A 16,519-nucleotide genomic window follows, 5' to 3' on the forward strand; every position below is an offset into this window, starting at 1 on the left:
CTTATTATATAGGTACCCGGATTAGGCTTATATTAAACATGACAGAACATATTTTCTACAATGGACAAAGGGGTCTATCTCTATCTCTCTCAGTCCATGTGTTCAACTGTCCTCACCATCACTTCTAATCTGCAACGTGAACATTGTAGTTTATCTACTTGACTAAAACTGTACTACCTTATTGTCATTACACTTAGTTTCTTTTAACTCTGTTAACATCGTTATTTCACTTTGCGGTCTCTTTTTTACGCACATGCAGTTAAAAACGGGGACAGTCCAGGTCACCCTACTATGTTTGCGAATCAAATATGCGACAAATGGACTGCTGATCCAGCCTGAACTCAAATCGCGTACTTGCATACTATATAGTATGCCAGAATAGTATGCGGGAACATTAGTATCTCAAACCATAGAATGCTGAAAATAGTATGCCAAAAGCTCCCAAATGGTCTATTATTTCCACATTCTGCATGTATTCCAACAGCATGGCTCCATAGTAAAAGAGTCTGGGTGCTAAACTGGCCTGCCTGCAGGGCCAACCTGTCTCCAATTGAAAACATTTGTCACATTATGAAACAAACATTATGACAAAGGATACCCCAAACTGATGAGTAGCTGAAACCCCATTTATGATTAATCCACAGATAACTGGGGAAACCAATATAGTTTAGAGTAAACATATTTGAATAATTCATCTGATCATCTTTCAGTGACCCACGTGAGGTAGAATGTTTCTGTCAACCAATGAAACTGGGACTTGCAGCGAGTCGTGCATCTCAAATAAAACATCTAGGTTTACATGTAGGTCTATGCGATCCCTCACGCTTTTCCACCTGATAGTATCTGAAAATGATGGTTCCATGTCATCATGGTGACACAATGTTTTAAGCGTCTGTTTTAAACGACTTGATGTTGTAGAATGAGATGAGACTGCACGTCTCTCTCGCTCGGCTGTTGCAATAGAAGAACACATTTTGTTGTAATGTTGAATTTCGCGTACTGCGCAGCCCTCATCAGATTCCCTATTTGAATATCTAATTTCATTAAGTTGACTCTTAATGCAATGCTGTTTGGTAATCAGTGATAGGGTTTAAGCATGCCCATGCAGGCACAGCACTACGGATGTGGTAGTAAAAGCTATGAGCAGAGAAATAATCCCACAGTGGTACCCGCTCTGTCAACCAGGGTATAACTTCAATGTCAGAAGCCTTACAGATTAATTAGTGAACACACTGTAGATACGACCACCCTCAGTTAGGAGGGGCAATAGGGTACACCAATAGCATGTTGAAATCAAGATTGGCGAAATTGCAGGCTGACATGGGTAACCTGGAAACAGGTGCTACCATTGGTTCTGATGGGCATGGGTGGTAGAAAATATTTAGCGTCTACGAAGTGTGCCATGAAAACAAAAGTTCAGATTGTAGCCCACCCTCCCCTGAGTCAGAATATACCACTTTTGTTGTCATTTCTAAGGCTAAACCCCATACGGAAAAGAAATGTATTTTAAATATATTTTTGCAATGCAAAATGTATGTAGAATGTATGCTGAATATTTGTCAAATACATTTCAGGTATCAAAATGTATTTCACCTTTTATTCTGAAATGTATTTAAAAATGTATAAATACATTTAACTATATCTAAAATACATTTCAGCTATTATTCCGAAATGTATTTGAAAATGTATAAATACATTTTGTCCAAATGTATTTCACCATCAACAATGCTCTCATTACAAAATTTATTTTGAAGCCCATATTAAAATGCATATTCCAGGTCCTGTGTAAGTAAAATGATGAAATATAATTACCGACGTATCTTTTATATCACATTTAGGTGTTGATACACATTTTATAGATGTGTACATTTCCAAAATACATTTCATCTTAGTCATACATATAGTCTAACGTACTAAAGTAAACTTTGTAATAACACTACTTAACTCCCCTCACAACCCAATCCTGTTTGGTGTAGTGTTTAGCCCTCCTGACTTTGGAAAATAAGGTCGCCAGGTTCAAAACACCACCTTGCCGATTGTCCAATATGTTCTAAAAATGCATTAAATAAATGTTTTACAAATATATTTAAGCGGCCAATTTCAAACATTTTGACATATATATTTACCAAATATATTCAGGAATATATTTTCCAAATGTGTTCGGAAATAGTAAAAGGGTGGCTTGCCCACTTCAGGTTGGTGGAGAGTGCCGGCCTCAAGTGGAGGAGTTTAATTATCTATTCGCCTTATTTACCTACGGCACTTCCTTTATACCAAAACGAGGCTGTGGGGTACGGAAGTAACGTTGGCCCGCCCATCTGTAGACTTCTGTCATAACGTTACCTACAATGCCGCCGCATTGTTGTGTTCCCAAATGTACTTCTTCAAAGAGAAAGAAATCCTATATACAGGTCAAACCTTCCATCGTTTCCCCAAAGATCCTGTACTGTGCCGTGAATGGATTCATAAAATAAGAAGAGATCCCGGTAACCATTTCAAGGTAAGATATTAACATTAGTTTACAATGCTAACGTTAGCCATATTTATGTTAACTGTCATAGAGATAGCTAGCTAAACCTTCCGGCTAAATAGACATGACTTGATTAGCCACGCACATGTCCTTTTTAAGTTATAACAAGCCAAGGGCTGATTCGGGGGTAACGTTAAGCAAGTTGTTGCTCTTTTTACTAGCCTGGTCAGCTAACATCCTGCCGTGGGTAGCCGTGTCTTACAGCAAAATATAAACGACGTGATCTGTGCCTTATGATAATAACCATTGCTAATCTATACCATGTTAAGCACACAACTACATATAAACAGTAACATCCATTTTACTGGGTTTGTGCATCCCAGTAGACGACATTACTGATTCACTTAACATCTGTGTTACCTGTAAGATCTGAATAGTACCTTCCCCAACCCTACGTAACATCGCTGTGAACTGAGCAACCCACGCTTGTAAACACATTAACTTATACTTAATATTTAATCATTTTAATAACCAACAGTAGCACCCTGCCTTGCTTTGTAGTGACACTTTGGAAACAAGCTATTTTGACTGATGGTTCCAATACACTTTTAGCTAAAGATCACATCAACTGCACATAACATGTTATTTTTAGTCTAGCAGGGAAAGATGAACTGTTGATATGAACAATCAAGATGAACTGTTGATATGAACGATCAAGATGAACATTTGAACGTTTAGCAAGCATATTTGTTCTAGCAGTGGCACCACTCCTCAAACTGAGCAGTTTATCCACAGTCATGATACGTGAATGTTGTAAGGTGCCTTGTTTTTTCGCATTGAGCGAAAAGACTTAGCTCTCACACTGACTGTCTCGCTCCTCTTGACTGTCGGTAAAATCATTTATTGTTAACACTCAAAATAACAGTCAGTCTGGTGTGGTTAATATAGCTTAACAATGCTTAGCATCAGCTTGTAATGTTGTCACGTCCTGTTGTTTTATCTAGCTAACAAGCTAACTTTAAAAGTATAACGTTAACTAATGTTGATTTCAGAAAAAAAGCAGTGATCGTCCGTGCATTACCTTCCACGTCGTGCACATATCCCTCGATCCAGTTGCTGTATCCTTTCAGCAAAACAGCCCGGGGAATCATGCAGTCCTTATTGGCCCATTTCTCGACATAGTCCACTGTTATTTCGGGAACACAATGAAAGATTTGATGTCCACACAGGTATCGCCATGATGACAGACGCCCGCTGCTGCGCTCTGTCAATGAACTTCCAATTTAGAGTGTACCCCCTAGCCTCGTTTTGGATTTCAAGATGGAGGCGCGGTGAATAAGGTCAATGGGTCTTGTTCACAAATGAGGGAAGGATGGAACGGGAGATTGACAGACGGATCGGTGCAGCTTCTGCAGTAATGCGGTTGATGTATCGGTCTGTCGTGGTGAAGAAAGAGCTGAGCCGCAAGACGAAGCACTCGATTTACCGGTCAATCTACGTTCCTACTCTCACCTATGGTCATGAGCTTTGGGTCCCGGATACAGGCGGCCAAAATGAGCTTTCTCCGCAGGGTGGCTGGGCGATCCCTTTGAGATAGGGTGAGAAGCTCGGTCACCCAGGAGGAGCTCAGAGTAGAGCCGCTGCTCCTCCACTTCAAGAGGGATCAGCTGAGGTGGCTTGGTCATCTGTTCCGGATGCCTCCTGAACGCCTTCCCGGGAAGGTGTTCCGGGCCCGTCCCACCGGGAGGAGACCCCGGGGAAGACCTAGGACACGCTGGAGGGACTATGTTTCCCGGCTGGCCTGGGAACGCCTCCTGTGTCCCCCCGGAAGAGCTGGAGGAAGTGTCTGGGGAGAGGGAAGTCTGGGCATCCCTGCTTAGACTGCTGCCCCCGCGACCCGGCCCCGGATAAGCGGAAGATGGATGGATGTTCGGAAATATATTTTCCAAATGTATTCAAAAATATTTTTAAGTAATGTATTTTCCGTATGGGACTTGAAAAACTAAATGGCGTAGATTGTAGCCCATCCTCCCCCATGTCAGAATATAGCACGTGTGTTGTTATGGCACACTTTTTGTAGATGCTATTGCATTTTTAAGGTACTAATCACAATAAAAAATGATTATTTGAAAAAACAAACAAATCTACCAAATCTTTGCTTTATACATTGAAAAGTGTGGATTGTAGTCCATCTTCACCTGATCGAGAACCCATAGTTTTTGTAGTCCTGAATCAGTTGATTTTGTCGGGCGAATATGAATGTCCATTATAAAACCTACCTCGCTCATGCAGACAAGCTGTACAAGAAGCGCAGACCTGTGGTCATCAGGATGTTTAGGGAACCGGCAACAGCAGAGAGGAGGTCATTGACAACTTTGAGGAGCGCAGTTTCTGTGCTATTGATTGGCCTGGAAACCAGTCTGAAGAGGCTCATGTAGATTGTTTTTGAGGAGGTAGGTTGGGAGCTGTGAGGCAACAATTATTTTTTGTCTAGTTCAGGTTTCTTTAGGATGGGGGTGACAGGAGCAAGTTTGTAGCAGGACGGGACAATTCCGTTGGAGGTGGAGTGGCTGTAACCGGTGGAGCCGATTGCAACGGAGAGACGCAAGTGCGGAGGCCATGGTTACGCAAACCCACGAGACACTGCACTGCACTCGAATGGGTAAGAAGAAACTAGTACCAGAGGCAGAAGAGACTGCTCACACAGTCCCAGAACCTGTGGGACAGAATGTCTTTGAACTTTCAAAAGCAGATTTGAAATTCGGTATAATGACAAAAAAAAGGTTTCTAGTGTGGTCTGTATCAGCCAGCTGTAGTCCTGAAAGTGTCTCGTCTTTGAATAATTATTAGTCCATACCCACCATTTGTCCAGCTCAATCCTGTAGTTGCCTGTGTGTTGTTGATAAAATATCAGTAACTCTGGGGGAAAAAACTTCAACTCCTTATTAAGACATTTACCATACACACACGTCCTCATTCATTCCCTGGTACGTCAACCTGGTCCAAGAAAAAGGTGTGTAGGTATTCTCAAAAGGTTGTCCAGTGACAACTTCATGAGAGGGACAGAGAAACAACAACGGTTAAATATTGTCTACCACCCATGCACACCAGAACCAATGGTAACACCTGCATCCAGGTTATCCATGTCAGCCTGCAATTTCGTCTATCTTGTTTCCAACATGCTATTAGTGTACCTAGCCAATCAATAAAGGTGACGACAACTTACTTTTTCGTCCAGTGAAATGACGAGTGAACCCCCTCCTTTTATACTCAGCGCAAGGGGTTGTGGTCTATATTACCCCAAAAAGCATGCACAGACGCATACTTAGAAAATCCACCAGAAATAGTGGACACTCCGGGAACTTTTGGCATACTATTTTCAGCGAACTATGGGTTGAGACATATGAAACATGCACATTGAAGGCATCTAGTAAATGGTTTTAAGATAGATTGGCCCCATCTAGTGGCCAGAATGAATTCATGACAAATTGTTTCAGATCTCCCTGAAGGTTGGTTGCAATAAATCCTCGAAAAAAGCTGAATGCATTTATCAAACAACAAATGAAGAAGACGGTTCAGTGAGTCATATCATCAGATTCATTACTTAACAACAGCAACCCATTTCAATAAAACATATTTCCATGCTCTGTCTAGCAACCTTATCAGGTACCAAGCAAAGACAGTTGAGTCAGAGTAGTATTTATTTTGTTTCATAACACAAATGTTTGGGTAGAAGATTTCACACACTGGCTTCAGTAACAGTTTATGAAAGTGCAGGGGGTTTGGCTAGCAACACCTCCCTCGGAGGGAGATGTCAAGATAATGGCAATTTGATGCACTAGGTTCAAACTGAAAGGGAGTTTTTGTCAGTTTGCACACCAAATCCAACCGAGATTTGGCTTCCACATTTACCCAAATGAAGTGAAGAGTTGCCAGGACTTGCCACAGCGAGTACCTGAGATCCAACTAAGGTTACTTTATCTCAGGGACAAAACTGTATTTTACTTTGTCTGCCAGGGGTTTGATCTAGCTAACATTCAGTTACTTGTCAGATGCTATGACAGCTAGGCTCCATGCCACCTGAACAGCTAGCGTGATGGCTAAAATGACATGTTAAATATACAAATGCAGATGATGGGCGGATGTACAGACGATCCATTTGTATCCCTTGCTAGAAAACAATGCTGGTTTCTGACAAGAAACTACATGCCTCAATATTTCATGATGCCACCAGGAAATGAGTCTATAAGCTGTACATACAAATATGTCCCTGTTGATCTAGAAACAATGAGAATAGGTATATTTACAAAAAGAAATGTCTTTATTGGACCAGAGGCCTGTATATGCCATGGCTATTATATATGTTGTATAAACATACTTAAAATAGAACCAATAAACACATTCCTAAAGTACCAATGAGAGAGAGATGGATTTTGTACAGAAAAACAAAGGAAAAAAATGCAATGTATAAAAATGTTCAAGTAAAAATAATTGACTAAAACAATAGCAAAACAGAATATGTATGCTAAGTCCTTCATAAGCCAGGCACTTACACATTATCAACATTCCCAATTCCCCTCCCCTCTTAATGAATGACACCAATAAACCATTCCAGGCGAAATGCCTTGCACATTAAAAAAAAAAAAAAAGTATATGAAAAGAAACGTAGTACATTTTTTCAAAACGGGTCTTTGAACATGGGCTAACAGTTATCAGAAACAATCCTTTTAGAATTACAAAAGGCATATTTGTTGTCAGTGCATGTTTTAAACATGTATACAAAAAGTTATTAGATGACAAAGAAAGGTTTCTCCCACTCTGAACAACCTCAATTCGACAAAGATGATGAAATTATTGGATAATTGATAGTTAAATGGAGCAGTGAACATTTGTGTATCTTTGATAAGCATCCAAAATTTTACAAGACAGGGGGTTATAAAATAGCTAGTCTAATAATGCTACATTTACTGAACAGGTACCGTCATTTGAAAACAGCAAGTTAAAGCAAATTAATTGTCACTATACACTCACCTAAAGGATTATTAGGAACACCTGTTCAATTTCTCATTAATGCAATTATCTAATCAACCAATCACATGGCAGTTGCTTCAATGCATTTAGGGGTGTGGTCCTGGTCAAGACAATCTCCTGAACTCCAAACTGAATGTCAGAATGGGAAAGAAAGGTGATTTAAGCAATTTTGAGCGTGGCATGGTGGTTGGTGCCAGACGGGCCGGTCTGAGTATTTCACAATCTGCTCAGTTACTGGGATTTTCACGCACAACCATTTCTAGGGTTTCCAAAGAATGGTGTGAAAAGGGGAAAAACTTCCAGTATGCAGCAGTCCTGTGGGCGAAAATGCCTTGTTGATGCTAGAGGTCAGAGGAGAATGGGCCGACTGATTCAAGCTGATAGAAGAGCAACTTTGACTGAAATAACCACTCGTTACAACCGAGGTAAGCAGCAAAGCATTTGTGAAGCCACAACATGCACAACCTTGAGGCGGATGGGCTACAACAGCAGAAGACCCCACCAGGTACCACTCATCTCCACTACAAATAGGAAAAAGAGGCTACAATTTGCACGAGCTCACCAAAATTGGACAGTTGAAGACTGGAAGAATGTTGCCTGGTCTGATGAGTCTCGATTTCTGTTGAGACATTCAGATGGTAGAGTCAGAATTTGAATTTGTTTAAATGCCACGGCCTACCTGAGCATTGTTTCTGACCATGTCCATCCCTTTATGACCACCATGTACCCATCCTCTGATGGCTACTTCCAGCAGGATAATGCACCATGTCACAAAGCTCGAATCATTTCAAATTGGTTTCTTGAACATGACAATGAGTTCACTGTACTGAAATGGCCCCCACAGTCACCAGATCTCAACCCAATAGAGCATCTTTGGGATGTGGTGGAACGGGAGCTTCGTGCCCTGGATGTGCATCCCACAAATCTCCATCAACTGCAAGATCCTATCCTATCAATATGGGCCAACATTTCTAAAGAATGCTTTCAGCACCTTGTTGAATCAATGCCACATAGAATTAAGGCAGTTCTGAAGGCGAAAGGGGGTCAAACAGTATTAGTATGGTGTTCCTAATAATCCTTTAGGTGAGTGTAGTTTCCATTAACAAAACATTTAATATCAAAGCAACAAAAAAGAAATGGCAAGTGCCCTTGAGTGATCCATCTGTGTAACACTGACACCTGATAACAGTCAGCCCTCTGCCATTTTCACTGCTGCATGCTTGTGTTTCAACTGTTGATGCTGCCATTGCTGGTCCTTGTTCATGTTTTGAGAATTACTTCCACGATTAAAAACGTTTTTAACTCCTGGAAAAGGTAGTACCTTACTGTCCTGTTTGGCTCTGTGTAGAAAATGTCTCTCGTGTGTTATCCATTATCAAACTTGAGTAAACTTGGGTTCAATGTACCTATTTGGGGAGCCAATGTTAACGGTTATTTTCTACATAAAACATCATAGACGTCGTTTTAACCTACCAAGGCACAAAAACAAGTTCTTATTGTAAAGAAAGTCAGCAGATGTTGATCTTTTCTTGGCTGGGTCCTCAATCGGGAAGAAGTGAAAAAAAAAAAAGAGAAAAGTTCTCTCTCTCCGCTCCTGCTGAAGCTACCAACAAGGCCTTGTATGATGGTCCTTGAGTGTGAGACATACTCAAAAGGCCAATACATGCGCACATACACACGCACGCACAACAAAATGCATGTGTCCTTTACATGCACACTGATTGAATCGACTTAAATCACACAATATGCTCCTATAGCACGTTACAACCTTCCATACAGACACAAACAGATTTTCTGAAGAAAAAAACCACAACATTTGCACATTTGTTACATCTAACTATTCCTTAACCCATTCACACCCTTGCAAACACACAGACTGTCTACCATGGCAGTGGGTGGGCTACACCTTGCTCTCGGAGGGTAACTCGCTAAGGGCGGACACGATGTCACTGAAGCAGGAGCGGTCCTTGGGGCTGGAGGCCCAGCAGCGCGTCATCAGCTTGTATACCCGGGAGGGACAGCCCTGTGGCAGCGATAGCTTCCCTTTGCCCTCCATCAGCTCTGGAAGACAGGGAGGAGAGAGACAGACACACGGGAGATGAAGAGTCTGGGCATTAGTGAAACTTAGAAACGAGAGAACAATAAAACAGTAATAAAGTTGTGCTCAAAAGTTTGCATACCTTTACAAATGGTACGCATTATTACCAATTCTCTAAAGAAAACATGAATGAGCAGGCAAAACACGTCTTTTATTTCTAACGGGATTCACATTCGACTGTAGGTCATAACAGAATGGCACTATCATAAAACAAAACATGGCAACAAAGAAACAAATGAACTGACCCCTGTTCAAAAGTCTGCATACCCTTAGTTCTTAATACTGTGTAGTGCCCCCTTTAGCATCAATGACAGTGTGCAGTCTTTTGTAATAGTCGTGTATGAGGCACCAGGTGTTGTAGCTGCCCATTCGTTTGGCAAAATGCCTCCAGGTCATGCAGAATTTGGTTGTCTTGCATGAACTGCAAGTTTCAGATCTCCCCAGAGTGGCTCAATGATATTAATGTCAGGGGACAGCGATGGCCACACCAGAACCTAAACCTTTTTCTGCTGTAACCACTGGAGGGTCAACTTGGCCTTGTGCTTAGGGTCATTATCGTGCTGGAAAGTCCAAGAGCGTCCCATGCGCAGCTTTGGTGCAGAAGAATGCAAATTGTCTTTTCTGATAACATGCTGCATTCATCTTGCCATAAATTTTCACAAGATTCCCTGTGCATTTAGAGCTCACACACCCCCAAAACATCAGTGAGCCACCACCATGCTTCACAGTGGGGATGATATTCTGTTCACTAAAGGCCTTGTTGAGCCCTCTCCAAACATAGCGCTTATGTTTGAGACCATAAAGCTCTATTTTGGTCTCAACACTCCAAATTAGTGTGCCAGAAGCTGTGAGGCGTGTCAAGGTGTTATCAGGCATATTTTAACTGGGCTTTTTTTGTGGCATTTGCGCAGTAAAGGCATCCTTTTAGCTTTTACCTGTGGGTTTTCCTTGCATTTGCAACGCTTTGGATATCTTTTTATATCCTTTTCCATCTTTATTAAGTTCCTTTACATTGTTACACAGGTCTTTTGACAGTAATTTTCTGCTCCCCATGGCACATGCATCCACATGAGAGCTAAAGTCATTGACTATTTATACACAGACACTAATTACAATTTAAAAAGACAAGTGTGGGAAATAAACATTTAATTGCCATTTTCACCTGTGTGTGTCACCTTGTGTGTCTGTAACAAGGCCAAACATTCAAGGGTATGTAAACTTTTGATCAGGACCATTTGGGTGATTTCTGTTATAATTATATTTAAAAAGGAGCCAAACAACTGTGTGATAATAAATGGCTTCATATGATCACTATCCTTAAATAAAATAGTTTCCATGATCAGTCATTTTTAAAATCAATGCCAAAACTTCACAATTTATGCCTGGGTATGCAAACATATGAGCACAACTGTATATTTTAGAAGGCAAGTTGCACCACTTTTGTTACAAATGGTTGATTGAGATAAAAAAAATGCTTGATATTTTATTCTAATACACTTACATCAAAAAGCTATTATTAAAATGTAAATTCTGCTTTTCAACCCAACCACTCTGAAATTGAAGAGGAGCCAGGGGAGGAGCAGGGGGCTGCCAAAAAGTGACAAAGTAGTGTCCCAAACAGCAACACCATCTGGCCTTACCTTCGAGGACCTGGTCGTGGTCAAGCGAGGCGTGAGGCAGCTCGCCAAGGCTGAACACCTCCCACATGAGCACGCCAAAGGACCAAACGTCCGTTTTGGTGGAGTAGTCGTCCTCGAGCACTGCCTCGCTGGGCAGCCAGCGCAGGGGGATCCAGGCCTGCCGGTAGTGGTAGTACTCCCTGGAGGGGGAAAGAAGACGCCACCCGGACCGTAAGCCTAGTGTGTTGTTTCGTGGTCTGACCACTGGGTGGTGCCACAGTTCCTCTGGTGATAACAACATGGGTTTGTCCTTTCCACAGAGACAGTTTTGAAAGACAAATTTCATATAAAACCGTGGACCTCAAAGCCAGTTCTACTGCTTTATTCTCCTCAATCATCCATTCTATTCAGGGACTGAGTTAGACATGGGATGCCAAGTTGGTGAAGTGACCTCATAAGGTAAGCCTTGAAATACCCCTGATACATTCTGTTGTGACTGGGTTGATTAAATAGCTTAAAAAACATTCCTGGTTAAATCAATGTTTTATCAAAAGGAAAACATACTCGTTGTAGACGTCTTTGCTGAGCCCCAAGGCGGAGACCTTGACGTGTCTCTTGGCGCTGATCAGACAGTTGCGAGTGGCCAAGTCCTTGTGGACAAATCGCTGATTAGACAAATGCTCCATACCTCGGGCAACCTGAAGACACACCCCGACCTGATGGAGAACGAGGGAGGCATTAAGATTACCATGGGTCACAGGCGTGCATGGTTTAAACACGACTTCATGGAAATGTGTGTGCAATTCATTTTTTATCAATGCATTACATCTTGGGTTTAATATGTTTCTTCTCCCGACGGGTCAAACAAGCACAGTGCGAGACGACATGCAAAACGGCAGGAGAGACTTAATTTAAGCACCAGCTACCAAATCATGGCCTACTGCACCGAGGCCAAGACCTGTTTAAGATGCTAATGTGTTTATTTTAGCCATGTATAAATGTGTCTGTGCACACCCACCTTCTGCTTTGTGCTGAGGTGATGGGACTTGGGTTTCTCCTCCTTATTCTTGGACATCTTGAGATATTGTTTCAAGTCCTCCTAGGCACAGAGAAACAGACCTAGGTGTCAACTCGACACAAATAACGGCTGCATATTTTTAATACTGTCCTTTCACACGGCTTCTTGCCTTCTTCACCCATAAAGGACAGCACAAATTCAGGGCTGACGAGTAGAGAATTTGACCAATGTGCATTGAATACACAGGTAGCTTGTTTTACCACCTAATGTATTTAGATGCATCTTATCTTTACACATTCAACAATATTTTGTGTAATAAAGTAAATGTGTTGTTGTGTGCATTCTGTCAAGACTTAGAAACAGGCATGTTATCTTATCTAGAGCAACGGAGGCCTACATCAGTACAACAGCTTTATTTGGATAAACGACACTCGTATCAAGATTTGCGTTGGCTATACAATATTTATAACGTAAATGGGTTCAGGCGTGGGACACTTTCAGTACAGGTGACATGAGAGTGCTTCTTTTTGACCAAATTAGGAAACCCGCTAATTTCAGGGACCTCTACCTGACAAGCAGCTTGCTTCAGGAAGTAAAAAATACCGATCCCAAATTTTCCAATAGAAGACTGGCTGCCCGTCAGCATGTCTCACTTTTGAAGATTGTAGCCTGCTTTGTGGAAGGAGGTAACTGCCAATGAAGGCAGGCTGGTGTCATCAGTGACACAGGGGTCATTGTTAACCTTACTGACCACACGAATGGTTAAGAAAGCTTCAGAATGTTGGAAAACCCATTCACCTCCATGTGTTTTGCTTGAAACTAATATGCTATTTCAGGGTTTTAAAAAGTATTGAATCTATTTAACTCGTGGCAAAATCTAAAGCAGATTTTTTCGCATTACACTATTCATTTAATTTCAAATACGTTTATTTAGGCTTATCCCAAGCTCTGTGTTTTGATAACCTTGTACATATTGTTAGGACAAGGTTCTGTTTATTTCCATATTTTTTGCATGGATTCCCTTCATAAATAAATATAGACAAAATATAGGGGAAGAAAATGACTAGTCACCTTTTTATAGCTATTTACAGTTATCAAAATGCTAAGGTGGTTTAAGAAACGACAAAACATTTTAAAAGTACGCAACGGAAAAATGCAAAGAACCAGGTTTCACGTTTTGTTAGGTTTATGAGTATTGACTCATACTATTTCAATTACTAGTCACTTTTTGTTTTATTGAAATCAAACTTCAGTTCATGAAAATAAGTAAATAGACAAACTAAACAAGCTAGCTAGTCAACAGATATTTAGACAGGGAAGGTGATGCACTTGCACGTTGTCTGACTTAGCCAGTGCAACTTTTCCGTTGCAAGTGCAAATAGAATACTTTATTTACATATTATGTAAATACCATTTAAAGTGAAATGTAATCAACATGAACGTTGTTATAGGCCCATATACTAGATGGTAAACGAAACGTAGATCCTTTACTGATTTATCTGTTGACTGTTTTCATCAGCCCATTGAACAGGTGAACATGTTAAGTCTTGGCCGATGTGCTCTCAGGTAACCCACTTACCATTTCGGCGTACTCCAGTATGAGATAGTGGGGCTCCGCCTCTCTGCACATGCCCAATAGGCGCACTAGGTTGGGGTGGCTGAGCTTGCCAAACATTTCCGCCTCACGGCGGAACTCTAGCTGCAATGTCTCATCCCGAGTTTGCAGACTCTTCACCAGCACCAATGTCTCCTCCTCGTCCTCACTGCCACCTCTTCCGCCGGGCGACACCAAGCCCTTAGCTTTGGCCAGGAACACTTCACCAAACTCACCTCTCCCTGTGTAGCAGAGGAGAAGAAATCAGGGTGATCGAAGACAAATTAATCAAGGGACTTTTTGGAGCCTGTCGGCATTCGATAACATTAGGAAAAACATTGGGAGCAACTTCAAATCAGCTGAATCTGGGATGGCCACCAGGTGCATTGAGGCAGGTTGGGAGCAGGTTTTTTATTTCTGGTTGTCTTGTCAACACTCTGCTTGACGAATTTATTTAATCAAAAAGCATAGGCTGTATGAATGTATGAGGAAGAAATGGGAAGCTTTACATCTTCACTAGTAGGTTAGTCGAAAGAGCAGTCAAATCTCAGTAGACAAAAAAGTGTGTATGTTTGCCTCTGTTTTGCTCCGTGCAAACATAGGTAGGAGAAATGCAGTAAGTCAAGGCTGAGCGCGTGCCCTTACCCAGGGCAGTGATGGTGGTCAAGTTGGCACGGGGGTACAGCCCTCTGTCCAGGCTGCTGTTGCGCTTGCTGTGGGCACTGCTGGCCGTGGTGCCCATATTGGTGAGTGCCACCTCCTCCGGGATCTCAGCCGTGGCCTGTCCATTAGGCTGCGCCGTGCCCCCTGTGGTGACACAAGACACATTGTTATATCTGCCCAGACTCAGGTTTTAACCGCGCCCATTCTTCCACATCTAACAACTTCACAATTATCTCTTGGTTAACCAAATAATTCTTGATCCTTTATATTGAATTCATGTTTATTTGGATTTATTTTTAATACATAAGTGTTTAATGAGCAAATAATGCCATTTCTGGTAAAAGCCAGAATACTGCACTTTTGGGCATGGGTATTGAACCCCGGTCTACGGTGAGGTTCGGGCTAGACGGGACTGGGACTAACACCACAGGCTTGGTACTCCTAACATTACAGCACTCTTGCGCATGGCATTTTAATGAATGCTACTTTTCCCATCATCATCCCTTCAAGATGACTGTCAAGACCTGATGGTGCTAGTTTTGTAAAGAAGGTCAAACAAATACTTTCAGTACTTCGACTACTCAATTACTTGACATGCTGGTTAATGGAAGTTAGCGATTTGCAAGTTGTCCGCAACTTCAACATAAATCATAGTGGGGCAATACCTACAGTAGCAACAACAGCAAAATACAACACAGAACACTGTTTATAAGGCCAAATATGCATCAGTGTTCACGCTCAAAGTAAATGTCTCGATCTAATCATGTCAACAAAAAACTGACCGTTGAGGCGCTCAGTTTCGGCCTCCTCCCCCTCAGGTCCTTTGTTGAGTCTCTTGGCATTGCGTCTCTTCTTGCAGTAAAACATCAGGCCCAGGACGATGATGATATAGGCCACGGCGGCGCCCACGGACAGGCCAATGGTCTGGATCATCTTATAGGGTGCCTTTTCCTCCTCCTCCAATGGGTGATGAGCAGGTTTCTCTGTTAGCACAGACACAGATGAAGACACAGGCGTGAGCATACAAAAGCACACGGACACGTACCAGGGAGTCAAGTGAGGTGCTTGTATTGAATTGAATTCTTTCACTGACATCTTCCAACCACCTCCGCTGCACGCACTCTAATTGAGTCACAGCGGTCCGATGTGTTTCGTTAGCCATTGTGTTTTGACAGTGTTACTGTCGATACACATCCAAGCACCTAGGTATTATGACTAGTACTGCTTCATTCCCTTAACCTACGAGAACCATAAAACACAGCTGCAGAATCCACACATTTCTACAGAAGTTACTTTTTAAAGATTCCCATCGCATTTTACCTGGTCAGGGGTCATGTTTTCTTTAGGGATCACGGACCAGCGCTGACCTATCCATTACCACCTATATGTGTGCAGTTATACTGAATTAAGGAAAATGTCTTTACCCCTGGTGCACTTAGCAAAGCTAAATATATAGGTGTATATGTGATCAAAATAGGTTGGACAATAAAGCTCTGCTCTAAGGGCAGGTCTAGTTTAAGCTCTAACTATTGGTGGGGAAATCCAAGAGGGGTGTCGTGCTGTGAAACTCCGCCCAGTGTGGCCCCATGTCGTACCCACGACGTAGAGCTCCGCGGACGTGTGGCCAATGTTGCAGCTGTTGCCAGCGATACACGTGTAGCTTCCTGTGTCCTCCGTGCTCACGTCATGGATGATGAGGGAACCGTTGGGCATCTTCTGAAACCTGGGGGGGGGGGGGCAAAAGAGGGTTGAGGCTGTGGCTGCATTCCTTTTCCCTCGATGTAGCTCTTCACTTTCTAACCCACTCCTCTTGGCTAGAACCCATCTATGTACATACATCTGGCCAGGTATACAGTACGTACTGTAGTTCTTCCATCATGGGCATACTTTACACAACTGCGAACAATGTAGGGTTCAAGTAACTGTGGTCCTATGAAAAATATGACTATAATAGCACTCCTATTTTTCTATTTAATATTTAAAACAGAATATTAACTTTCAAAAGTGACATCTGTCACTAAATGCA

The 16,519-nt window shown here is 42.0% G+C and overlaps 1 protein-coding gene across 1 annotated transcript in view; it reads right to left on the reverse strand.

Annotated features, from left to right (window-relative positions):
- Positions 1-9,059: 9,059 nt before the first annotated feature.
- LOC105012314 (inactive tyrosine-protein kinase 7) overlaps positions 9,060-16,519 on the reverse strand; it is a 46,568-nt gene continuing 39,108 nt past the window's right edge. Inside the window, exons 13-20 of the mRNA XM_010873052.4 lie at positions 16,089-16,216; positions 15,276-15,476; positions 14,476-14,637; positions 13,816-14,072; positions 12,237-12,317; positions 11,783-11,934; positions 11,240-11,418; positions 9,060-9,562 (exon numbers count right to left, since the gene is read on the reverse strand). Of these exons, the coding sequence (XP_010871354.1) occupies positions 9,402-9,562; positions 11,240-11,418; positions 11,783-11,934; positions 12,237-12,317; positions 13,816-14,072; positions 14,476-14,637; positions 15,276-15,476; positions 16,089-16,216 (1,321 nt within the window). The 3' untranslated portion in view covers positions 9,060-9,401. The remainder of the gene's footprint in view (positions 9,563-11,239; positions 11,419-11,782; positions 11,935-12,236; positions 12,318-13,815; positions 14,073-14,475; positions 14,638-15,275; positions 15,477-16,088; positions 16,217-16,519) is intronic.

This window comes from Esox lucius, chromosome 9 (assembly GCF_011004845.1).
Source record: "Esox lucius isolate fEsoLuc1 chromosome 9, fEsoLuc1.pri, whole genome shotgun sequence".
Lineage (NCBI taxonomy): Eukaryota > Metazoa > Chordata > Actinopteri > Esociformes > Esocidae > Esox > Esox lucius.